General features: G+C 40.6%; 1 protein-coding gene across 1 annotated transcript in view; it reads right to left on the bottom strand.

Annotated features, from left to right (window-relative positions):
• Positions 1–18,208, bottom strand: part of LOC126252626 (UDP-glucosyltransferase 2-like) — a 33,187-nt gene extending 14,979 nt beyond the window's left edge. The window contains exons 1-2 of the mRNA XM_049953526.1: positions 17,081–18,208; positions 16,361–16,375 (exon numbers count right to left, since the gene is read on the bottom strand). Coding sequence (XP_049809483.1) covers positions 16,361–16,375; positions 17,081–18,208 — 1,143 coding nt within the window. The remainder of the gene's footprint in view (positions 1–16,360; positions 16,376–17,080) is intronic.
• Between the last annotated feature and the right edge of the window lie 7,699 nt (positions 18,209–25,907).

The following is a 25,907-nucleotide window of genomic DNA, read 5'->3' as shown; positions in this document are numbered from 1 at the left end:
GGACACTGCTGAAATATTTTTCTGTTGTTTCCAATTTGAGCTTCAAGTAAATTGAAGGATTCTACCCTTGCAACATATCCACGGTCAATTTCCACCCTGTATGTTTACCTAGCCTTTTCCCTTGACACTAAATGTTGTTGATTTCCATCTTGCTAAAGCCAACAGTAAAAGAAAATGGTTTGGATTTTCTTCTGAGAGAGTTCCCTTCGGACTACATCTATGTGTTGATACCAAATAAAAACAAATTTTTAAACATTGCCTGGAGGAACTAGTTCATCATCATAATTTTCTAACTCTGACAGACCTCTATGATAATGTAGTTTTTAAAACGGATGATTAACATGTGTCACATTTCCTCTTGTTATTGAAGGACACTTTACATGTGCTTGGAAGATGACAGATAACTGCAGACATGCTGTTCAAAGAACTGAGAAGAAATAAGAAGTTATAGAAAAGTTGAAATGGGCGAATCTGCAGTAAACATTTGTCAGAATTTTGACATACAAACAAAGAGACACAAAGAAAAACTGATAATTTTTGGAACCAAAGCTGACAACCTAGCCAGACCATTGTAACACAAGTGCCTGTGAAGTTCAACTTTTGCGAAACTAAATGAAGCATTACACTTTTGGTTCAAGCAGAAGAGATTCCCATGTAGAGTCCAATGGCAACAGAGATAAGGTCTAATTGAGGGATATAATGGAACTGAGGTTATATATCCAGCAAGGAGCAGCAGCCTATGATATGTATAAGAGGCATTCAAATGAAACCTGGTCACTAGTGTAAAGTAACAGTAATGATTTTAGAAACTCAAAAATGTAGTTACACACGCTACACATACTCAAAAATGGTTGCCAAAACTGTTGGCACTTTTATCACATTGTGACAATAGCCAGTTGATTCCATCTGTGAAGAAGCTAGTAGGCTGCTGTCAGATTCAGGCCTGGACCCAGTCACACACTTCATTGTCCATTGTGAATCGATGTCTGCGAATAGCTAATTTTAGAGGTACAAACACATGAAAGTCACACGGTAAAAGGTCAGGACTTTACAGTGGATGTTCCATCATTTCCCACCAAAAGTGCTGCAATGTCATCTTCATTGCATTGGCCGTGTGTGGGCAGGCATTATCATGCAGGAGGATAACGCCATTGGACAACATGCGTCAGTGTTTCGACTTGATGGCTCGTCGATGATTCTCTAAAGCGGCTTGATAACACTGGGCATTTATGATGGTTCACTGTTCCAGGAACTCAACAAGCGGTGGGTCCTTGTGGTCAAAAAATAAGGACATAATGATCTTATCAGAACTGGTGTGCACGGCCTTTGATTTCTATGAAGGTGGTGAAGTCACATGTTTCCCCTGCTTGCTCTGACACTTGCTTTCTGGTTCAAAATGGTGACATGATGTTTTGTCCCCTGTGACAATACATGGCAGAAAGCCATATTCCTCCTCATGATAAAATTACAGATGACTCAAAGACAGCACCATTTGAGTATTGCACTGTTCAGCAATCAGTTGGTGGGGAACCCACTGCGCCCAGATTTTTCAAAAGTTCAAGTGTTGATGCATTATGGTGTTGGTGGTGCTCATGCTAATACCCAGTAACAGATGGATCTTGTCCACGGTGATTCTGCGGTTGTCCAAGACTAAAGCAGTCACTTCAGCAACCATGTGTGATGACACCAAGAGCCTGTCCAGGATGAACATCGTCTTCCAGTGACTTGTGCCCCTCAAGGAATTGTTTGTGCCATTCCACAACACTTGAACAACTCTGACGGTACTCACTGTACACAGCCTTCATCTGTCAATACATTTCACGGCCTCCAACTCCCTCTGCCACCAAAAATTGAATGCTGTTCATTTTTGGAACACAACCTATGACCAGCTTAGAGACAGAAGTGATGATACTTTCTGCAGGACATGACCATCATTTTGCAGGACAATGCTCAAGCATGTACAGTGCAAGCTGTTACTGATCTGTTTGACTGATGGGGTTGCCAAGTGCTATACCACCTACTGCACTCCCCTGACTTAGGCCCTTGTGAGTTCAACTCGATTTCTAAACCGATGGAAACACTTCATGGCATTCGCTTCAGAACTGCTACAAATTGTCGGGCAACAGACCACACCACTTGAACTGTCAACACAACTGGCACTGCTAAGAGTATCCTATGACTTCCACATTGCTGGCAATGGGTTATACACAATGCTGGTGACTACTTTGAAGGTCAGTAAAGCTTTGAAACATATATCTGTTTTGTACGAGCTGTAAATAAATAGTTTATTTATTTATTTAATTAATTTATTTATTTATTTTCGAGTTCCATGGATCTTTGATGCGAGTGTATTGCTAGGATGTAGAACATGTCAGGTTATTACAGTAATCGTCACATGTAGATGACCATGAGGCAACCAATTTAACATATATAAGCAGATACATGAAAAAGTACATCCACATGTCAAATAATTACACACAAAAATTCAGATAACAACACAGACAATAGTACAGTAATGACATAGGTGATTGCATAAATAATAGTACAGTAATGATGTAGATGATTACATAAACAAACTTAAAGTACTTCATCTAAAAAATTATTCTGCCAACAAGTAATATGCTAATCTATGTAACCAGTTTTATTAGAAATGAATGAAATTAAACACAAATTCAAGAAGTATTACACATTATCAAAGAATTCCTGTAAAGAGTAGAAAGAATTATCCAAAAGATAAAGTTTTAGCTCTGTTTTGAATTTAGTAAGCTCCCCAATGGCTGATTTGATATGGACAGGAAGTTTATTGAACACTTTTATACTTGAATAATGAACTCCTTTCTGTACCATGCTGAGATTTTTTAAAATCATTGTGAAGACATTTTTTCTTCTTTTATTGTGATCATGGTACGCACTATTCATTTTGTAAATTGCATAATTTTTGTTCACGAAGCACATTAGTGAGAAGATGTATTGACAAGGCATGGTGAGGATCCCCAGCTGTTTGAATAAATTTCTGCAAGAAGATCTAGGATGCAACCTACTCATAATCCTGATAACTCTCTTCTGTGCAACAAAGATTTTATTTGCTTGTGGTTGATTTCCCCAGAATAAGGTGCCATATGTCGGCGTTCTACGGATCGGAGCGTGGAATGTCAGATCACTTAATCGGGCAGGTAGGTTAGAAAATTTGAAAAGGGAAATGGATAGGTTAAAGTTAGATATAGTGGGAATTAGTGAAGTTCGGTGGCAGGAGGAACAAGACTTTTGGTCAGGTGATTACAGGGTTATAAATACAAAATCAAATAGGGGTAATGCAGGAGTAGGTTTAATAATGAATAAAAAAATAGGAGTGCGGGTTAGCTACTACAAACAGCATAGTGAATGCATTATTGTGGCCAAGATAGACACAAAGCCCATGCCTACTACGGTAGTACAAGTTTATATGCCAACTAGCTCTGCAGATGAAGAAGAAATAGATGAAATGTATGACGAGATAAAAGAAATTATTCAGGTAGTGAAGGGAGACGAAAATTTAATAGTCATGGGTGACTGGAATTCGTCAGTAGGAAAAGGGAGAGAAGGAAACATAGTAGGTGAATATGGATTGGGGGGAAGGAATGAAAGAGGAAGCCGCCTTGTAGAATTTTGCACAGAGCATAACTTAATCATAGCTAACACTTGGTTCAAGAATCATGAAAGGAGGCTGTATACATGGAAGAAGCCTGGAGATACTGACAGGTTTCAGATAGATTATATAATGGTAAGACAGAGATTTAGGAACCAGGTTTTAAATTGTAAGACATTTCCTGGGGCAGATGTGGATTCTGACCACAATCTATTGGTTATGAACTGCAGATTGAAACTGAAGAAACTGCAAAAAGGTGGGAATTTAAGGAGATGGGACCTGGATAAACTGAAAGAACCAGAGGTTGTACAGAGTTTCAGGGAGAGCATAAGGGAACAATTGACAGGAATAGGGGAAAGAAATACAGTAGAAGAAGAATGGGTAGCTCTGAGGGATGAAGTGGTGAAGGCAGCAGACTATCAAGTAGGTAAAAAGACGAGGGCTAATAGAAATCCTTGGGTAACAGAAGAAATATTGAATTTAATTGATGAAAGGAGAAAATATAAAAATGCAGTAAATGAAGCAGGTAAAAAGGAATACAAACGTCTCAAAAATGAGATCGACAGAAAGTGCAAAATGGCTAAGCAGGGATGGCTAGAGGACAAATGTAAGGATGTAGATGCTTGTCTCACTAGGGGTAAGATAGATACTGCCTACAGGAAAATTAAAGAGACCTTTGGAGAGAAGAGAACCACTTGTATGAATATCAAGAGCTCAGATGGCAACCCAGTTCTAAGCAAAGAAGGGAAGGCAGAAAGGTGGAAGGAGTATATAGAGGGTTTATACAAGGGCGATGTACTTGAGGACAATATTATGGAAATGGAAGAGGATGTAGATGAAGACGAAATGGGAGATAAGATACTGCGTGAAGAGTTTGACAGCGCACTGAAAGACCTGAGTCGAAACAAGGCCCCGGGAGTAGACAACATTCCATTAGAACTACTGATGGCCTCGGGAGAGCCAGTCATGACAAAACTCTACCATCTGGTGAGCACGATGTATGAGACAGGCGAAATACCCTCAGACTTCAAGAAGAATATAATAATTCCAATCCCAAAGAAAGCAGGTGTTGACAGATGTGAAAATTACCGAACTATCAGTTTAATAAGTCACAGCTGCAAGATACTAACGCGAATTCTTTACAGACGAATGGAAAAACTGGTAGAAGCCGACCTCGCAGAAGATCAGTTTGGATTCCGTAGAAATGTTGGAACACGTGAGGCAATACTGACCTTACGACTTATCTTGGAACAAAGATTAAGAAAAGGCAAACCTACGTTTCTAGCATTTGTAGACTTAGAGAAAGCTTTTGACAATGTTGACTGGAATACTCTCTTTCAAATTCTAAAGGTGGCAGGGGTAAAATACAGGGAGCGAAAGGCTATTTACAATTTGTACAGAAACCAGATGGCAGTTATAAGAGTCGAGGGGCATGAAAGGGAAGCAGTGGTTGGGAAGGGAGTGACACAGGGTTGTAGCCTCTCCCCGATGTTATTCAATCTGTATATTGAGCAAGCAGTAAAGGAAACAAAATAAAAATTCGGAGTAGGTATTAAAATTCACGGAGAAGAAGTAAAAACTTTGAGGTTCGCCGATGACATTGTAATTCTGTCAGAGACAGCAAAGGACTTGGAAGAGCAGTTGAACGGAATGGACAGTGTCTTGAAACGAGGATATAAGATGAACATCAACAAAAGCAAAACGAGGATAATGGAATGTAGTCAAATTAAGTCAGGTGATGCTGAGGGAATTAGATTAGGAAATGAGACACTTAAAGTAGTAAAGGAGTTTTGCTATTTAGGGAGTAAAATAACCGATGATGGTCGAAGTAGAGAGGATATAAAATGTAGACTGGCAATGGCAAGGAAAGCGTTTCTCAAGAAGAGAAATTTGTTAACATCGAGTATAGATTTAGGTGTCAGGAAGTCGTTTCTGAAAGTATTTGTATGGAGTGTAGCCATGTATGGAAGTGAGACATGGACGATAACTAGTTTGGATAAGAAGAGAATAGAAGCTTTCGAAATGTGGTGCTACAGAAGAATGCTGAAGATAAGGTGGGTAGATCACGTAACTAATGAGGAGGTATTGAATAGGATTGGGGAGAAGAGAAGTTTGTGGCACAACTTGACAAGAAGAAGGGATCGGTTGGTAGGACATGTTTTGAGGCATCAAGGGATAACAAATTTAGCATTGGAGGGCAGCGTGGAGGGTAAAAATCGTAGAGGGAGACCAAGAGATGAATACACTAAGCAGATTCAGAAGGATGTAGGTTGCAGTAGGTACTGGGAGATGAAGAAGCTTGCACAGGATAGAGTAGCATGGAGAGCTGCATCAAACCAGTCTCAGGACTGAAGACCACAACAACAACAACATGTCATAAGTGAATGGAAATAACCAACATATGCAGTTTTGATTGTTTCCATGTCATAAACAGATGCAATTGAGCGAATGGCAAATGCTGCTGAATTCAGTCTTTTACATAGGTCAGTGATGTGGACAGACCAGTTTAGTTTGTTATCAATATGTAAACCCAGAAATTTGGAAGATACAACTTTCACTATTTCTTTGTCTCCACATTTTATTTCAACATTTTCCAGTTTTTTGTTTACTGTTTGAAACTGAATGAAATGAGTCTTATTAACATTGAGGGACAGACCATTTGCAGCGAACCAATCTAGAACGTCGTGGAATATAGTGATCACAGTGTTCTCTAGATTGCAGTTGGGTACCTTGTCAGTCATAATGGTTGTGTCATCATCAAATAGGGTGAAGTGTGCTTCTTGGGTCACACACCATGGGAGGTCATTTACAAAGATTAAGAAAAGTAAAGGACCAAGCACCAAGCCCTGCGGCACTCCACATTTTACTGTATTTACTATTTAAGTTCCAACCGTTGTATTCTACTGTTTTCTTGTCCAGAGAACCTTCAAAATATAGCATTATAAATATGGAATCTTTGCTGAGTAGAAAGCTAGTTTACATTCAGAAGCAGAAACATAAAGACTGAAGAATGAATAAGTAAAAAGTCCTAGTTGTAGCAAGTACGAGTGTAAAAATTAGTAAAGAGTGAGAGTGAGCAGTTGATTGTGAAGTATTAATAATAGTAATTAATATTAATTTCTCAGTAAAAATATCCTGCATTGCACAAACTGTACAAAATATTTGCTTGTCTACCTGCATCTATTGCTACAGTAGAAAGAAATTTTTTCAACATTGCAGCGTACAAAGACATGGCCGAGGTCGACAATGAAGGAGGATCGATTTAATGGTTTAGCTCTGGTGAACACTCACCCTGAAATTGATTTTCCTATTGATGATGTAATGAACAAATTTAAGGAAGAGAACCACAATCGTAACTTTTTTGTATCATAAGATAGCATTGTCTTGTGTATGTGTATAATAATAATAATAATAATAATAATAATAATAATAAAGATTTTATTGTGTTTATGCCATTACAGCAATTGACAACATCAAATGAAGATACAATTTATAATACAGTGTGATAAGGTATTGACTACTGAAATATTTTAGCTTATATTACAATAACTGTACAGTGGGTCATCTGTTGGATTACTGCATTTTAAAGGTGAAGAATTCATTGATATCATTGAACGGGTGGGCAATAAACCATTCATGCAGTCTTTCTTTGAATGTATGTTGAGGAAGATCCTGTATAGCATGTGGCAGCTTATTAAGTAGTTTGTGCCCTGTGACTTTATAGCTATTTATTGAGTTTGATAATCTGTGGTAAGGTATGTATATGTGTTTGATGCTTCTTGTGTTGTAACAATGTACATTTTCTCTACGTTTCACATCTTGTAGGTTCTTCTTCGTAAAGATTAAGACATTGTATATATAGAGGTTTATTACTGTCATAATTTTTTGTATAATAAATAAGGGTTTGCAGTGAGCCTTATGTGAAGAATTTGTAATTATCCTAATTTCTTTCTTCTGCAATAATAGGATGTCATGTATATCACTACAGTTACCCCACAAGATAATGCCATAGGATATTATACTTTGGAAAAATGCAAAATAAGATGATCTGATGTATGTTTCAGGTACACAATTTCTGAGTTGTCTTAATAAATAAATTACTCTAGATAGCTTACTACTAATATAGTTTATATGTTGGCCCCAGGATAACTTTTCATCTAAATAAACTCGCAGGAATTTAGCAGAACTAGGGTCATCAGATAGTGGCTTGTCTCTTAGAGTGAATATTATCTGCTGAGTTTTATTTTCATTTAGCAGGAAACCATTTGCTCTGAACCAATATGCTGCGTGAGTGAGTGTATTTTCAGCACAGGTTTTAAGATCATTAAGATTGTTACTGCTATGAAGAATAGTCGTATCATTTGCATACAATACAGTGGTGGATCGAATAAATGAGGGGAGGTCATTGATCATTATCAGAAACAGGAAGGGGCCCAGTACAGATCCCTGAGGCACACCTACTTTAACATTTTTCTATGTTTGACATTTCCTTACCGACACAAACTACCTGTTTATGGTTTTTGAGATAAGCTTTTAATAGTCTGAGACTGTTTCCTTTGATGCCATAGAATTCTAGTTTCTCTAGTAGTGGCGTGTGCTCAACACAGTCGAAAGCCTTGCTTAGGTCGCAGAATGAGACTTGAGCAAAGCCTTTGTCCTCAAAAACTTTGAGGATGTAACTGACTACCATGTCCATTGCATCAATGTTTGACAGATTCTTCCTAAACCCGTATTGTGTAGCATTAATTATTCCTAGATTTTCAAAGTGAGATGGTAATTGTTGGTACATGATGTATTCTATTACCTTGGAGAATGCGGGTACTATTGAAATAGGCCTGTAACTAGATGGAGAGTCTTTATCTCCCTTTTTGTATACTGGGACGATCCTAGACAGTTTTAACTCATCAGGAAAATATCCCCCAAGTAAGCACTTATTTATGCAATGGGTTAAAGGGTACAGAATGCAATCACACACTTTTTTTTAGAAAGTTGCATGATATGCCATATATATCTAAGCTATCAGATGATTTCAGTTGTTTTATGACCCCCTGTACAAATCTAGGTGATACTTCGGAGAAGGTTAACATGCTTGTATTTAGTGACTGTCTACCCCAATTATGGGAGAGTAACTCTGATGGACTAATGTCTGGTTTGATAATTGCATCTCGTATTTCTTTCACAGAATTAATAAAAAACTCATTGAGTGTTTGAGGTGGGATATTAATTTTGTCTTTTTTAGTATCTGTGGCAGCACTGTTAATTACTTTCCAAGCGGTTTTGCATTTATTGGTGGAATTATCTATGCTGTTGGCATTGTAGGTTTTTTTGGCTTGCAGGATGGCTTTTTGTATTCATTACTGCATTCCACATAGGCTGATTTGGCATAGTCAGACGTCATACTATTGTATATGTTGTACAGTAACAAAACTGGTTTCTTCAGATCTGTCAGCTGTTTAGTGTACCATATATTTTGTCTGTTTTGAGATCTGGATTTGCGGCTGCTGTCCATTATTTTGATTTTCTTTATGGGAATACTATGGTTAAATAGGGTCAAGAATGCATTAAAAAATCTATCAAATATTATTTTGGCTGGCAGGTCATTACTTGATGTGTTAATTTTATCTTCAGTTACGGGTCTGGTAATCACAACTGTTGGGACAGGTCTGTTTGCATTGCTCCTATTGAGGGGAATTTTACTTGCATAATTTTAGGGATTCGGAGTCATGGTCAGAGAATGGGAACACTACAACTTCGCATGTGTTTTCAGTGGTCTTGACGTTTACAAAGATGTTATCTAAACATGCTTTGTTTCTTGTGGGCCTGTTATTTACATGATGTAAATTGTATTCTCTTAGTAAGTTTTCCAGATCTGCAGCACTACCCTTACATTTAGTAACATCAAAATCAGCATTCAAATCACCTCCTATTGCAATATCATAGTGTAGCCATTTAATATTACTTAATTCACTCAGTAGCATGTCCATTTTTTCTGAAAATATGTTAACACTTCCCTTTGGTGATCTGTACATGGATACTACTATTAGCTTATGACTATTAATGATTATACCCGTAACTTCACACAAGGAATTTAGGTATAGTTTGGTTATTGTACAATTGAGTGACTGGTTGGAATAAATTGCCACACCACCTCTAATGTGCTCTTTCCTACACTAGCTATTTACTATGCTAAAATTGTCAAATTTGCAAGTTCATTCTCATTAGCCCAGTGTTCACTCAGACTAAAAATATCAAACTGGTTATCAAGACCAAACTCATTTATGATAAGTTCTTTATCTTTCAGTCCTTGAATGTTACGGTAACATATTTTAAGATCCACACTTTTATCGCTTACACACTGAACACTATGGTGATTGGTTTTCAAACCTTTTACAAGGCTTATCTATCGGATTTCTGCCTCTTGTTGCCTTTTACTAAAAAATTGTTCACTTGGAGTGGTAGCACAGCTGCTGTTGTATGCCTACTCTTCCCTTCTTGTGATGATATTGTAGATGAGGCTGCTACTACAGGAATTGATCAAACTGCTGTTATGGTGTGTGGAGGCACAGTTGTGGCATCTGGTGACTGAGGAGATAAGGTTGTTGCTTCTTCTTCTGCTGCTGTTGAATCCTGTAGATGAAGTGTGGTAGGTACTGCTGCTGCAGCGTTTGTTATGTGTGTAGGTACAATTGCTGCTTCCACCTCTACTGTTGCTATAGAAGTTTAATTAAATTTTCTTAAACTTTGCATGTCACTCAATTATTTTTTATTACAGTAAAAGTAAAGGTAGCTTAAGATATCTTTAGCACCCCCTCCTTGAGGTTTTCCTGTATCTGCTACCGGTTTCTACTACATGTTTTGTGTAGTTTTGTGGTGAAATAACCTTTTTCAGGAACTGCATTCTGAAGTGAAAAATGAGTTAAACAGAAAATCATTATCATAAATGTACATAAATAGCAGAATCTTTTGTTTACTGTACATGATGTCATCCATCAAGGTGGAAACTTATACAGTGTGGGGTTTCAGGCACTGAAAAAGACAGTGTTGCTTGAAATGCCACATTAAACTATAGAGGGTTGAGATCCCACCAGAAGAAATAACTTGCACAGGAAAATGAAGTTTCAAGATGAATGCAGAAATGTATCTTGTATTACTTAGATAGGAATCCTATGTTACACATTTTTGAACTTTGTTTTGATTCACACCATGAGAGTATCTCATATATACTTTTAGGATATATTGTTGTAATTGGTAACTAATAACACTGTAAGTTTCTATATTTTGAATTGTTTGTTTTTAAAGTGTTACCCACTATTAATGCTATACCTTTGTAATTTTATATGTTTTGGGTGTTTTTCTTATGTGGTTTGGTGATTTAATGTTTTTGGTGCTTCACACCACCTGCATCTCATTATTTTTGACGTTTACACCTACATTTGATATTATATCTCTGTGTGCTGGATTGTAATCCTTTTACAAATTGTCTACATTCCACCTTCAGGATTGTAGAAGAGCATTTCACTAACCTACATTAGCATGCTACCCATTTTATATTAGCAACGAAGGGAGTAAGCTATTTGGTAATAATCCAACTTTGAAATTTCGTGATATGAACTGTGTAGTCATGTTGCTCCAAATATTCTTGAAAATTTACTTCTCTCCCACTTCTGAAAAGCTATGATGTTTATTCATTATGATTCTATATAATGATAGCTCTACTTGACAGCAAACCAAAGTACTGTTAACAATACTTTATTCAAAGTGATTTGTTTATAGTTAACTAAAATGTAATTTAAATTGTTGTACTGTAAAATTCATTGAAATTGTATATGAAATTGAGTAAACTTAAACAAACTGAATATCAGAACATGTAGGGCAATATGTGGCCCATCTTATGCACGCACACACACACACACACACACACACACACACACACACACACACACACAGAGAGAGAGAGAGAGAGAGAGAGAGAGAGAGAGAAGCACATGCTCAATTCACCCACATGACTGTAGTCTCAGGTAACTGACCCACACTGCAAGCAGCAGCACAAGTGCATGACAGAAGTGTTGACTGGGTGGGGGTAAGGAGGAAGTTGAGGCAGGGAGGGAGAGGGACAGTAGGGTAAGAGTGGCAGACAGTGAAGTGCTGGAAGTTAGATGGAGGTCAGGCGTGAGCTGGGGAAGGGTGGGGGGTACCGGGAAAGGAGAGAAGTAAAAAGACTGGGTTCGAAGGTGGAATGAGGGCTGTGTAGCACTGTAATGGTGACAGGGAAGGGGCTGGATGGGTGAGGACAATGACTAATGAAGGTTGAGGCCATGAGGGTTGTGGGAATGTGGGATATATTGCAGGGCAAGTTCCCACCTGCGTATTTCAGAAAAGCTGGTGTTGGTGGGAGAGATCCATATAGCACAGGCTGTGAAGCAGCCATTGAAATGAAGGATGTCCAGTTTGGCATTGTGCTCAGGAACAGGGTGGTCCACATGTTTCTTGGCCACAGTTTGTCGGTGGCCATTCATGCAGATAGACAGTTTGTTAGTTGTCTTGCCCACAGAACGCAGCACAGTGGCTGCAGCTTAGCTTGTAGATTACATGACTGGTTTCACAAGTAGCCCTGCCTTTGATGGGATATGAGATGTTTGTGACTGGACTGGAGAAGGTGATGGCGGGAGAATGTATGGGACGGGTCTTGCATCTAGGTCTATTACAGGGGTATGGGCCATGAGGTAAGGATGGACAGGGGTTGTGTAAGGATGGATGAGTATATTATGTAGGTTCAGTGGACAGTGGAGTGCTACTGTTGGAGGGGTGGGAAGAGATAGTGGGCAGGATATTTCTCATTTCAGGCCATGACAAGAGGTAGTCGAAACACTGGTGGAGGATATAATTCAGTTGCTCCAGTCCTGGATGGTACTGAGTTATGAGGGGAATGCTCCTCTGTGGCCGGATGGAGGGACTTTGGGAGGTGGTAGAAGACTGGAAAGATAAGGCACTGGAGATTTGTTTTTGTACAAGGCTGAGACAATAATTATGGTCTGTGAAGGCTCCAGTGAGACCGCCAGTATATTTCAAGAGGAACCGCTCATCACTGCAGATGGGATGACCACAACGTGGCTAGGCTGTGTGGAAGGGACTTCTTGGTATGGGTGGCACCTGTCGAAGTGGAGGTATTGCTGGTGGTTAGTAGGTCTGATATGGACAGAAGTACTGATGTAGCCATCTTTGAGGTGAAGGTCAACATCTAGGAAAGTGGCTTGTCGGGTTGAGTAGGACCAAGTGAAGTTGTGGAGGAATGTGGATAGGGTGTACTCACCCTCAGTCCAGATTGCAAAGATGTCATCAATGATCTGAACCAGATGAGGGGTTTAGGATTCTGGGTGTTTAGAAAGGACTCCTCTAGGTGGCCCATGAAAAGGTTGGCATTGGATGGTGCCTTGCATGTGCCCATAGCCATATCCCAGAATTATTTGTAGGTAATGCCTTCAAAGGAGAAGTAATTGTGGGTGAAGATATAGTTGGTCATGGCGACTAGGAAGGAGGTTGTAGGTTTTGAATTTGTTGGGCATTGGGAAAGGTAGTGTTCAGTAGCAGTAAGGCCATGGGAATTGGGGATTGGGGTTGTTAGTGCTCGTTACTATTGATGCCATCTCCCTTTACACTTTCTGAAGCAACAACACCTGAGGATATCAAAGTTGACTATCTCATTATACGGAGCAGCTAAGTTATTATGTGAGCTTCCATTAACCGTGATTAAAATTTTCTAGTTTTCACTCATCTTCATATTTGTGAATGATGGAGGCCCAAACTATTAAGTTGCTCCAATAGTATGACTGAGAATTCACTAGTACCACTGTTCACTGTTCAACTATAAACAGAACTAAATAAAATGTATATTTTTTCTCACTCAGCATCAGTGGTAATTAAAATGCTTCCCTTCTCTCACACATTTAAGGGTGGCATTTTATGTTCCACAAAAGAACTGTCCAGTGACCTTGACACCAATTTTTTATTGAATCTTACAACATTTTCTGAGCTCAAACATATTGAGGTGTCTTGAACAGAATGAACTCCTCCATGCCAACCAGCATGGTGTCCAAAAACACTTATTATATGGCTCACAGCTCATACTTTCCATACATGACATCCTAAAAACCATGAATCAAGGTAATCAGATACATTCTGAAAAAGCACTTCACTCAGTAGCACAACTACATTTACTATAAAAAATATGACTTTAATGGGAAGCAAGTGAAATTTGTGACTGGACTGAGTGTTTTTTTGTAGGGAGATTGCAGCAAGTTATTTTGGATGGGGATTCACTGACAGATGTAGAACTTCTGGTGTGCCCCATGGAAACATGTTGAGACCCTCACTGGTCTTGTTGTATATTGATGACCTTGCGGACAATATTAATAGCAACCTCCAACTTTTTGTGGATGATGCGGTTATCTATAACGAAATTCTGTCTGAAAGAAGCTGCACAAATATTCAGTCAAATCTTGATAACACATCAAAGTAGTGTAAAGATTAGCAGCTTTCCGTAACTGTTCTGAAATGTAAAAATGTGCACTTCACGAAATATAGGGTCCCATGACCTTAATATCAATGAGTTACAAGTGAAATTGGTCAACTCATACAAATATGTGGGTATAACAATTTGTAGGGATATGAAATGTAATTTTTGACGAAGCAAGCTGGGATAATTTTACTTCCCCTCTTGTTTTGCCATCTGACTCTTTAAATTCTTTTTTCACTTTTAACTAATTACCATTAACATACGTGAGCATAATCTGCATTTTCATAAAAGAAAGGTTGGCCCTCAGTTTTACAGAATATAACACCAGATCGAATTTTGTGTTTAGTTTTATGCATGTAATTGATTTTCTAATTTATTTTGACTATTCCTAGTTAGTATCTTTCATTATAGGGCGAAATTAGTAATTGTTTCATAACTTAAATTCTGTTGTTGACTTATAAACAAATATAAATTCTGTACTAATTATAAACATTTGGAGGAACAACTAATAGTATTCTCAAAGGATCTATTTGGCTCTATTTGAAAACATGTTAGCAAAGCCAGCCCTTAATTAATTCCAAAGTAATTAACAGTTTTGTCAAAAGTATTGATTGTGTAACAATATCTGTTAATTTTGTCATTTAAAAAAATAATTTGTCCTAACTCTTGTAGTTGAAGAAACTGTTAAAAAGAACTAGTTTTCAATGTATACAGTTAATCAAATGAGTTAAGTTTTAATTGTAATTTCTGTAAATTAAACATCAAACAATGTGTAGTTTCAGTACCTATTATTGTGAGGATATATAAGGGCACAATTTTTGGTCCTGAGACAGCTAGTCCACGGCCAAGTTTCAGACAAGAAACCTGTATTGGTTAGATTAACAACAATGCATCCACTTAACTGTGAAATAAATGTTACACCAGTTACACCAGTAGGTCATGTGTTAAAACAGTGACAGTGTCTGTTCCATACATACCTTATTATTCTACAAGAACAGTGAACTGTGTGGTTAGGCTTTTACTGCTCGTAGATGTTCAACAGGAAACTATTGTAGCAGTATGTGGATGTTTGCCTGCAACCTATTAATGAGGCTTATGGAAAGTTAAACAATATAGCACTGTGTATTATTGGGGGGTCGTGAACAGTAAAAGTAAAGAACTGTGAAACGCAACTGTGCACCTGTTGACTACATTACATACAGTAATCAGTGTCGAAATTAAAAACCACATTTTTCAGCCAGTGTACCAATGCAGTACGTCGACACCGAGGACAATCAGCAGAGAAATAAACCAGGCAAACATCACAGACTTATCACATAGTCTCAGTCATAGGTAAAGCAGGCAGACTGCATAAAAAAAACACTTGTACAACCTGTCCTATAATGACAAACAGACTGTTGGCTACTGTCTCAGGTTCTTTGGCTGATGTTTGTTTCATGATTTTTCTGACATTTTGCCAGCATGAGTGGCTGGCATTGTTGAAACTAAACCCACCACTGTTGGTGGCAGACTGGAATCAAGCTCATAGCTGCAGATTATAAGTATCTGGCACACCAACACATGAAGGCTTTTCCCTGGTATTACCACTTTGTTTCTCCTCTTGCTACCTGAAATGGCCATTCACTGGAGAAAGGAAATCCAGTATCCATTAGCCCCGAGGAAAGCCTCTGGGTGGAATCATCACATGGTACAGTGAATGACCATTGCAGGTTGTAATGAGAGAACCACAATGATAATGACTTGGGAAATTCCCTCAGACATTTGTGCAGCAGGTACATAGAATCTGTAGCTGAGGCACCAGCATGGAGCATGAAGCTTTGACAATGCCAGCCACTTATTCTGGTGAAATATCTAAAAAATCATCAAATAAATGTCACCCGAAGAAACCAAGACAGAAGCGAACAGGCAGTTTGTCAACAGATGGCCACAAAAGCCTCAAAAGTTTTTCATCCTAGAATAGTTCTGAAGTGTGTGGGATGCATACCAAACAGGACTAACAGGGGTTATTGAATGGATATGAAGGAGGACAGCACAAATAGTTACAGATTTGTTCGAGACACATGAGAGTGTCACGAAGATGCTGAAAGAACGAAACTGGCAGACACTTTAAGACAGAAAATCTACTCAGAAAGTTTCTGGTACCAACTTTAAGTAGTGAATCTAGGAATATACTACAACGCCCACCCCCTCCCACCCCCACATATTGCACATGCAGGGATCACAAAGACAAGATTAGACTACATACAGTGTGCACATTGGTATATAAGCAATCATTCATCCTGTGCTCTATACATGAATGGAGATGGAAAAGAGCCCTAGTAGCTGGTACCATGTGAGGGAAACATTCCACATGGGACAATTATATCTAAAAACAAAGATGATGTAACTTACCAAACGGAAGCGCTGGCATGTTGATAGACACACAAACATACACACAAAATTCCAGCTTTCGCAACCAACGGTTGCTTTGTCAGGAAAGAGGGAAGGAGAGGGAAAGACAAAAGGATGTGGGTTTTAAGGGAGAGGGTAAGGAGTCATTCCAATCCCGGGAGTGGAAAGACTTACTTTAGGGGGAAAAAAGGACAGGTATACACTCGCGCACACACACACACACATCCATCCACACATATACAGACACAAGCAGACATACTTAAAGGCCACATTCATACACACAATACATTTTGCTTCTTGAACAGTAGGAGATGGATGAGTAATAATAACAATACAAATAATGATAAAAATTAGCTCCACTGCTTGTGTGTTATGCAGTGTGCACCTCTTTGTTATTTGTTATGTAAAGCTCGTTGCAGCATGTGTGTGTACGTGTGTGTGTGTTTACAGAAATGGTGGCCCTAGTCCCACTTGGGCCTGTTCTTGCCCGCTGGCTGCGACCACAGCGCCGCCCTGGCGGCCCTGTACAGACCTCTGACAGTGAGCGCCACAAGCAGCAGCAGCGCCCCCAGCAGCACCACCAGCACCACGATGACATCGAGCAGCAGGTACTGGTACCACGCCAGGTCCAGCGAGGCAGACCTCATGTGGTATGTGCCCTTGTGCCATATCACGTACTCCGTCCAGTGCACCGCCGTCTCCATCAGCTTCTCTGGCCGGTCGTGGAACAGGACGGAACGTTTCTCCGCGTTTTGTTTGTACTTGGGGTTGGTCAGGAGTTTGTTGACAGCCCTCCTGAAGGACTCTTCAGTCAGCTCGCTGACCCTAAGTTTCATTCCGAAGCCGTCGGCCTCCGCCCTCGCCAGGTTGGCGTTCTGGTCGCCGAACACCGGGATCCCCAGCAGCGGCACACTGTCCGATATCGACTCCTGTATGCTCATCAGCCCACCGTGCATTATGAATGACTTCATGTTCTTGTGGTTGAGCAGATCATTTTGGGGAAACCATTTGCTCAGTTTTAGGTTCGCTGGCTGGTTGGACATACTTTCCAGATCAAATTTCCACAGAACATTCTGCTTCAGTTTGGAGAACACGCTGAGAATCGCCGCCTTTTGTTTCTCGGGAATGTCTGAGCACTTTATATTACTGCCCAAACTGAAGAATATGACTCCATCTTTTGCGTCATCCATGAACTTCTGCAGGTCCTGCAGTAGCTTCTTCGGAGGCTTGATTTGCATGCCTCCAACCTCTATTATGTTCGGCACCAGGGGCCGGGGGTAATAGATGCTGATGTGAGTGTTCACCAGCAGGAGTGACGTGTTGCGCTCCAGGTCTGCCAGGGGCGGCACGTTGGGGCCATTGAAATGCTGGCGAACCACGGAGTCCAACGACGGGAGGTAATAGATCTGCTGGTAGAACCTGAGGAAGTTGCCGAACAGCGAGTTGTGCATGCGCTGCAGGAAGCTCATGCCGGTGCTGAGGGGCAGCATGGGCTCCGGCAGATAGGCGTGTGGGAACGGGTTGCCCACCATGTCGGTCATCCAGCTGAGCCCGCCGCCCAGCGCCACCGCCCCTACCACGGGCACGCGGTACTTGTGGGCGAACGCCAGGTAGCAGTCGTTCGAGAACTTCCTGTCACCAGATGTCACCAGCTGCTTCACGCCCTCCGTCTCCATCATGGCGGCGCACAGCTACTTGCCGACCCCAGACACCATCAGCGCTTCGATCACCGCTCCTACGTCGCCGACCTCGAAGAAATTTGGAAGCTATATATATTGCAACCTACAAATGTAATAGGACCACTCAGAAGCTCTTCTTGAACAACATTATTAGGAACAAAACCAAAAGTGTCCACGGTTTTATACACTGGCATCCTTAGCCTCCTGTAGTATCTTCTACGATGGTAAGGCATGGCTGTGTGCTTCGTGCGGCTGCCACAAGTCGACTGAGCGTGCAGCTGCCTGTGTAGTCTGTTATCAAGCAACAAGGGCGTGGCAGGAAGTCAGTGCACTCCGCGGCGCAATGGCGGCGCCTGTTGCGCAACCGGAAGTGAGTTTTCCAGCAACACGGGCCTAGTAATACTAGGGCCCATGTTACCCGGCTGCCTCGTCCAGCGGCTAAGTCCCGCTCAAGGTCACCCGCCTTACACAGCAGTGTACAGTATATGCACACAGCCATAGAGCCTTGGTGGTCTACATTTGGAGAAAACAGTGTGTGATCACTGCCTATCTCCCATCATCATTACCTGAAATTATCACTATTTTGCAGAAAGAATGGTATGTATAGGATTCCACTGAAAACCATAGAGGACCTATTTGTATCCATTCTTAGATCATTGGAAGGAGTTTTAAATGGTAACTGGTTTCCTACACCATATTAGGCATGGTATTGTGTTGCGTTTTTGGTCTTTCCATATTTTTATCCATGATCTGTGATGCTTAACAATAAATTATACAATGTTGTGTCAGCCTAGAAACAGCACAAATACTAGAAAACTGTTATTAGTATGTATTTTGTTTGTAATACTGTTTGTTCTTCCATTCCTCCTCGCAAAATGATAACATGATAGTTCATAATTAGGATGACTGTGGAAGTCTTTGCCTCTTACAGTACCAGAAATGTGGAACTCCGTGACCACAGTCAGATTTTATAACAGGTTTCTTACACACCATGTCCAGTGTTGGATAAAATATCATCAGAAACTGTGAGCATTAATTTGTGGCATTAAAAACTAATTTTTGTGAGTGGCAAAGGAAAGAAAAGTAGCATTAATGAAGAGGATGAATTTTTTGGTCCTGGACAGACAAAATTAAAACTATTATTGCATTAAAGTATGCAGAAATGTTGTAGTGTGTGGAAATAAGTGAAAAAAAAGGAAGCTGAAACACATTATTTCAATTAATATTTTAATCATAGAATGAAGGCTTTCGTGGCAGGTGTTGTCATCACTTAACACTTCTGGGCTGAGATGCTGTGGTCCATACATAAGACTCTCCCCTGGCATTTTGCTTTCGATTCTGGCAGGCATCCTCCGAGGACAATTGTCGAACTGCAACGAGAGCACAAGTGAGTGCCGTATATATCAGCCATCCAGAGGGTGCCACTGTCAATCATGTGGTGTCAGCTGTGCTATGATCTCTGATATTGCCAACTTTCTCAATTGAAATTAATTGATTATCACGCTGTTGCTGCAATGTTAACATCCATATCTTATCCAGCTTAATGCCTTGATCTTTTCTATTAAAATTTTTGCAGCGTTTGGCAATCTCAATGGTGTCTCTTTACATTTGCCCATAATAATGTGATGTCTTTGCTGTGATGGTTGTCTCACTAAACTTTATTTCATGATCACCTCCCTGAAACACATGTTCCGCTACAGCCAATTTATCAATATGTCTGAGGCGGCAGTTACTTTTATATTCACCCAGGCGTGTGTTGATAATGCTTCTTTTTGTTGTGCCTATATAGACCTTTCCACAACTGCACTGAATTTTATAGGCACCTAGTGTAGCTAGAGGATGTCATTTATCTTTTGCAGATCATAAACATTCTGTTATTTTTGTGGTGGGTCTGAAAACAGTTTCCACATTGTACTTGCTTAAAATTTTTCCAATGCGATCAGTGACCTTACTGATGAATGGTAAGAACACTTTCCCCATGGGTTGGTGTCAGTCCTTGTCCATCCTGGTTATCAGTCTAGGGCATAGTGCACGGTCTATCTCTCTGTTGGAGCACCCATTCTTCTTGAATGTCGCTCTAAGGTGTTCAGTCTCATCATCTAAGTGAGCTGGTTCACATATTTTGTGCACCCTGCCTATTAATGTTTGAATCACCCCTCTTTTATATCTTGGGTGGTGGTTAGAATCTTTCTGTAGATAACGATCAGTGTGTGTCTTTTCTGAATTATGAACTAGCTGGACACCTTGCCTCACTGCTGAAACCTCATGTTGGTGAAAAAAATTCATATCACTTCATCAATATTATTAAGGAAATTATTGTGGGCCCTAATGATATCCTGGTCAGTTTTGATGTGGTGTCGTCGTTTACCATGATTCCGGTGAATGAAGTGATCACATGTATAGTGGACATTGTTCCTAGTGATATTTTGGCATTATTCAGACATTGCCTTACAACAACTTATTTTCAATATAATAATGTTATTTTTATGAACAGATTGGCGGGGTGGCTATGAGAAGTCCTCTTAGTCCAGCTGTGGCTAACTTGTTCATGGAGAACTTTGAACAACGGGTGCTGCAAACAGCTAGAAAAAGACCAGCCAGAGGTATCGCTATGTAGACGATACATTTGTTATATGCACCCATGGGGAAGAGGAACTGGATGCCTTCCTGTTACATCTGAATAGTATTAATCCAAGAATTCAATTCACTGTGGAAAAGGAAATCGATGGTCACCTGAACTTCTTAGATGTGACTGTAATCAAATGAAGGGATGGCTCATTGGGTCATAAGGTTTTTGGAAAAGACACACACACTGATCGTTATCTGCAGAAAGATTCTAATCACCACCCATGACATAAAAGAGGGGTGATTAAAACATTAATAGACAGGGCACACAAAATATGTGAACCAGCTCACTTAGATGATGAGATTGAACACCTTAGAGCGACATTCAAGAAGAATGGGTATTCCAACAGAGAGATAGACCGTGCACTACACCTTAGACTGACAACCAGGACTGTCGAGGACTGACACCAACCGAAGGGGAAAGTGTTCTTACCATTCATCAGTAAGGTCACTGATCGCATTGGAAAAATTTTAAGCAAGTACAATGTGGAAACTGTTTTCAGACCCACCACAAAAATAACAGAATGTTTACGATCCACAAAAGATAAACGACATCCTCTAGCTACACTAGGTGTCTATAAAATTCAGTGCAGTTGTGGAAAGGTCTATATAGGCACAACAAAAAGAGGCATTATCAACACCCGTCTGGGTGAGCATAAAAGGAACTGCTGTCTCAGACATATTGATAAATCGGCTGTAGTGGAACATGTGTTTCAGGAAGGTGATCATGAAATAAAGTTTAGTGAGACAACCGTCATGGCAAATACATCACATTATTATGCATGAGTGTACAGAGAGGCCATTGAGATTGCCAAACACTGAAAAAATTTTAATAGAAAAGATGAAGGAATTAAGCTGGATAAGACATGGATGTCAACATTGCAGCAACAGTGTGATAATTGATTAATTTAAATTGAGAAAGTTGGCAATATCAGAGATCATAGCACAGCTAACATCACGTGATTGACAGCAGCGCCCTCTGGATGGCTTACATATATGGCGCTCACTTGTGCTCTCGTTGCAGTACACTGATTGTCCTCAGAGGTTGCCTTCCACAGTCGAAGGTGAAACGTCAGGGGAGAGTCTTATGTATGGACCACGGCATCTCAGCCCGGAAGTGTTAAGTGATAAAATTTTAATGTTAATGACTTTACAGAAAATCCTCTTAGCTTCTGATGACCAGAATTCATGTCTACTATTTGAGATCTGAATGTTTGTGATAAGAAGTTACTAGCACAGCTATCTGCCTGTGGCACCCAGGCTGACCAAAGCTGTATTCACGCTATCGCACCCCAGTGATTTTCAGTATTTTGAATAGACATTTTTAGCATAAAATCATCTGGCAGCCAGAACTCCATGGTAAATAAACACTTCTGCTCAGAAAAAACAGACCACCTTGAATGACTAGAGACAGGATGATCTTATTCACAGGACATTTACATTAGTATGTTTTGCAGAAATAATTAGCATTTGAACCATGTCGGATCGCAGGTTCAATGTCAACATCAATATTGTGGCACAACAGCACCTACTGGTACAATGTGCCTGCAGCTCTCATTGTCTCTGTAAACCTAAAGTAATGGATCAGTGTGACCTGAGAAGACATGCAGGAAGCCATGCAGGCATATGCACAAACCATACCATGAAATCAGTGAGTTTGAAAGAGGGCACATTATTGGCATGAGAGAACGTGATGCATCCATCTGGAAAATTGCTGCTCGTGTGGGACCTCTGGTGCAACAGTGGAACAGCATAACACATCATACACTATCAGTGTTGACAGTCTGTTGCCATTTATTATGGCCTGGGTTACATGCATGTCATCCACTTATCCATTTCTGATGACTGTGCAGAAATATTCTAGACAGCAATGGTGTATGGAATATCACTGAGGACAGGAATGGCATCAGACAGTGTTTTTGGACGAATCCAGGTTCTGTTTGTTTGAAAATGATGGCTGCGTTTTTGTTCGCCACAGACATCGGGAGCAGCATCACAGTGACTGCATTCAGACAAGACATATAGTGCCAACTTGAGGCCTTACAGTTTGGGGTACTATTGGGTACAAACACAAATCATGGTTGGTGTATGTTCAGGGCACTGTGACCAGTGTGACCTACATGAACGACATCCTGCGACCTGTAGCCGTACTCTTTCTGCACGCTGCCCCAGACATCATTTTTCACCAAGACAATGGATGACCACATGTTGCTGCACAAACACGTCTTCTTGGTGTCACAGCATGTCAGCCTTTTGCCTTGACCTGCCAGATCACCAGACTTGTTGCCAATCAAAAATGTGCGGGATACAGTGAAATGACAGGTGTAGTGCTGTGACCCAATACCAGTCACTATAGATGAATTTTGAAACCAGATGAATGCAGCATGGAGGACTATATCACAGGATGCCATTCACGCCTTTATGTGCCGATGCCATTACATATGGAACAAGTTATCAATCAGGGCCCATGGCGGACCCTGTGCCCATCAGGCAACAGGACACATGCTGCATCCAGCTGACTGAAATGCTAATCATTTCTGTAGTACATACTGATGTAGATGTCCTGTGAATATGAACAGCCTATCTATAGTCATTTGAGGTGTTGTGTTTTTTGTGGACATGAGTGCTCCTAGCAAAACAATACACTACAGCCGTCGCAAATCAGTAGATCTGAGAGAAAATTTACTTAATATCTTTCATAAAAATGCATGAAGATTTATACACAACAAGAATAAAAATATCAATGCAAGAAAATGAAAGGGCAACAGAGGTATTAATAGCCACAGTATGTTTATCACTACGTCACTGGAAATAGTGCAATGGAACAAGTATGTACAAATTATCTGGGAAGATACAACAAGCTGGTATTTCTGACAATAAACAGGTTGCCAGCAGCAAATATGTTAAATTCCACCAAACAATCACAGAAATTAGAAATATGATAATACAGATTAACGGGAGACTAATTATTTTTTGAGGCTTTACAGTTCATTTATTCTCTTATGAAGATTGTTGTCAACAGCCAGTCATAGCTGTAACACAACAGTAACATTCACAAACATAATACTATGATGAGAATATTTGAGAAATTAGACCTGAAACGGAGGCTTGCCAACAATTGTTCTTCCCAAACACCATTCGTCAGTGGAATGGGGGAGGGGAGTGGGTGGGGGTGAGATCAGTTAGTGGTACCAGAAGTACCCTCTGCAACACACCACCAGGTGGCTTGTGGAGTATATGTGTAGATGTAGACATAAATCTAAATGATGTGACAAAGATTTGATCACTGCCTCTCCAGAGAGTGATGATTACACACTTCACCATTCAGGCTTAACACGATACAGAAAGGAGTGAGGTATTCAGCCACAGACAAGATACTGGTGGAAGTACAGCTATGAGGGTGGCTCGTGAGTCATGCTTGGATAGCTCAGTCAGAAGAGCACTTGCCCGCGAAAAGCAAAGGGCCCGAGTTCGAGTCTCGGTCTGGTACACAGTTTTAATCTGTAAAGAAGTTTCATATCAGTGCACACTCTGCTAAAGAGTGAAAATTTCATTCTGGAAAAATCCTTTTACTTTACTTTTTAAAGCCTCTTTCAGTGCAACCATGCCTCTTGCCAAAAAAGATCTTAAACCTACAAAAAAATTGGGCAGACAACTTCAAAGATTTCCAGAACTTCAACAAAAAACCATATCAAATCCTATGAAACTGGCAAAATACAATGATCTTTAAAAGCTTCTCATTTTCATCCCCCCCCCCCCCCCCCTCCACAAATTCACCACAAATTCTACAAAGAGTAAAAACATGTAGCAGAGAGCCAGGAAAGGAAGGAAAAGAAGAGAAAGAAAAGCAATATGAAGGGAATGGTGATGCTGAAGAAAAGCTAAACTGTGAGTGACCAGATCAAATTTATTTTATTGATTCTGATCAAGAGTAAAAGGCCCCCTAATAAATAGAAAGACAACCATTGTTATTTATCATATACTATTATTTTAAGTATTGTAGAGGACAAGGGGTTATTTTTAAGAAATATGGTGCGAAATAGTGATTTTATGTGTTTCAGTGCGTGATGCACCAGCCTCACAACAGACGGCGGACGAAGGCTGGCCAGCGCGTTATGCAGGTGACATAGTTTTGCAATGAGCACCGGTATGTGTGTACATGCGTGGCAGCCATCAACAGCCAGAATGCAGCATTAGCAGAATTACGCAGGCACGGGCCACGTGTGGCGCGGTTGCGTTAGCCAACTCATCGATAACCTTCTAATAAACACGCCGCCGCATAACTGGCGGATTCAGCAGCGGTCTGCACTATTTGAGGGCATCAGAGGTGGGTGTCGGCATTCAGTTCGACCGATAAGGCGTTTGGTCGCTGTCACGTCGTCGTCATCAGTGACACTGTTCCTGAGGACCCGCCGGCAGAGGGCATTGCCCGCCGCTGCACCTGCGACTCCTAGTGTCGTCACGAGCTACCGCGTCTGCAGGGGTGAGCTGGGCTGGGCCTCGTGCTGCTAACCTCCTACCGCCTGTGCAGCCGCTGACCGAGCGCGGTGTCACGTTCCCCGGGGCTGCATGCATCAGCACGTCTCCACCACGACACCAGCGGTGGGGCTGAGCTACCGGAAAACGTATTGGAAGAACCAACAATAAAGAGGAAGATTGCTAAAAACAGCCACATTCTTCTACCCAGCCACGCCCTACAACCCTGACCACATCACCCGCTCCGGTCATCCTATTACAAGTGGTGTCAGTTGGGCAACCTACGTATCACACACTCCTGTTAGAATTGGTGACAGTAGTGGTCTTCTCCCTGGATTTGGAGGAAATGGTGGCTGGTAATCGATGAGGATATGTGGCACCTGAGAAGGGCAACAATGGATCAGCAACTCCTGAAACATGACAAATAAGTGCCAATTTTTCATTTGATGGTTTGTCTGAACCTGTAGCATAGTCTGTCTTCCCTTCCCGTTCTTCTTTCTGGGCTTACTGTAGTCTTGATTCGATAGCTGGTAGTGATGGAGCAGTCTGTGTCAGCCAAGGTGGCTATTCAGCAGCTAACTGAGCGAGTGTCAGAATT

This window comes from Schistocerca nitens, chromosome 4, assembly GCF_023898315.1.
Source record: "Schistocerca nitens isolate TAMUIC-IGC-003100 chromosome 4, iqSchNite1.1, whole genome shotgun sequence".
NCBI lineage: Eukaryota > Metazoa > Arthropoda > Insecta > Orthoptera > Acrididae > Schistocerca > Schistocerca nitens.
The sequence above is the reverse complement of the archived record's forward strand: the minus strand, read 5'-3'. Positions and strand labels throughout refer to the sequence as shown.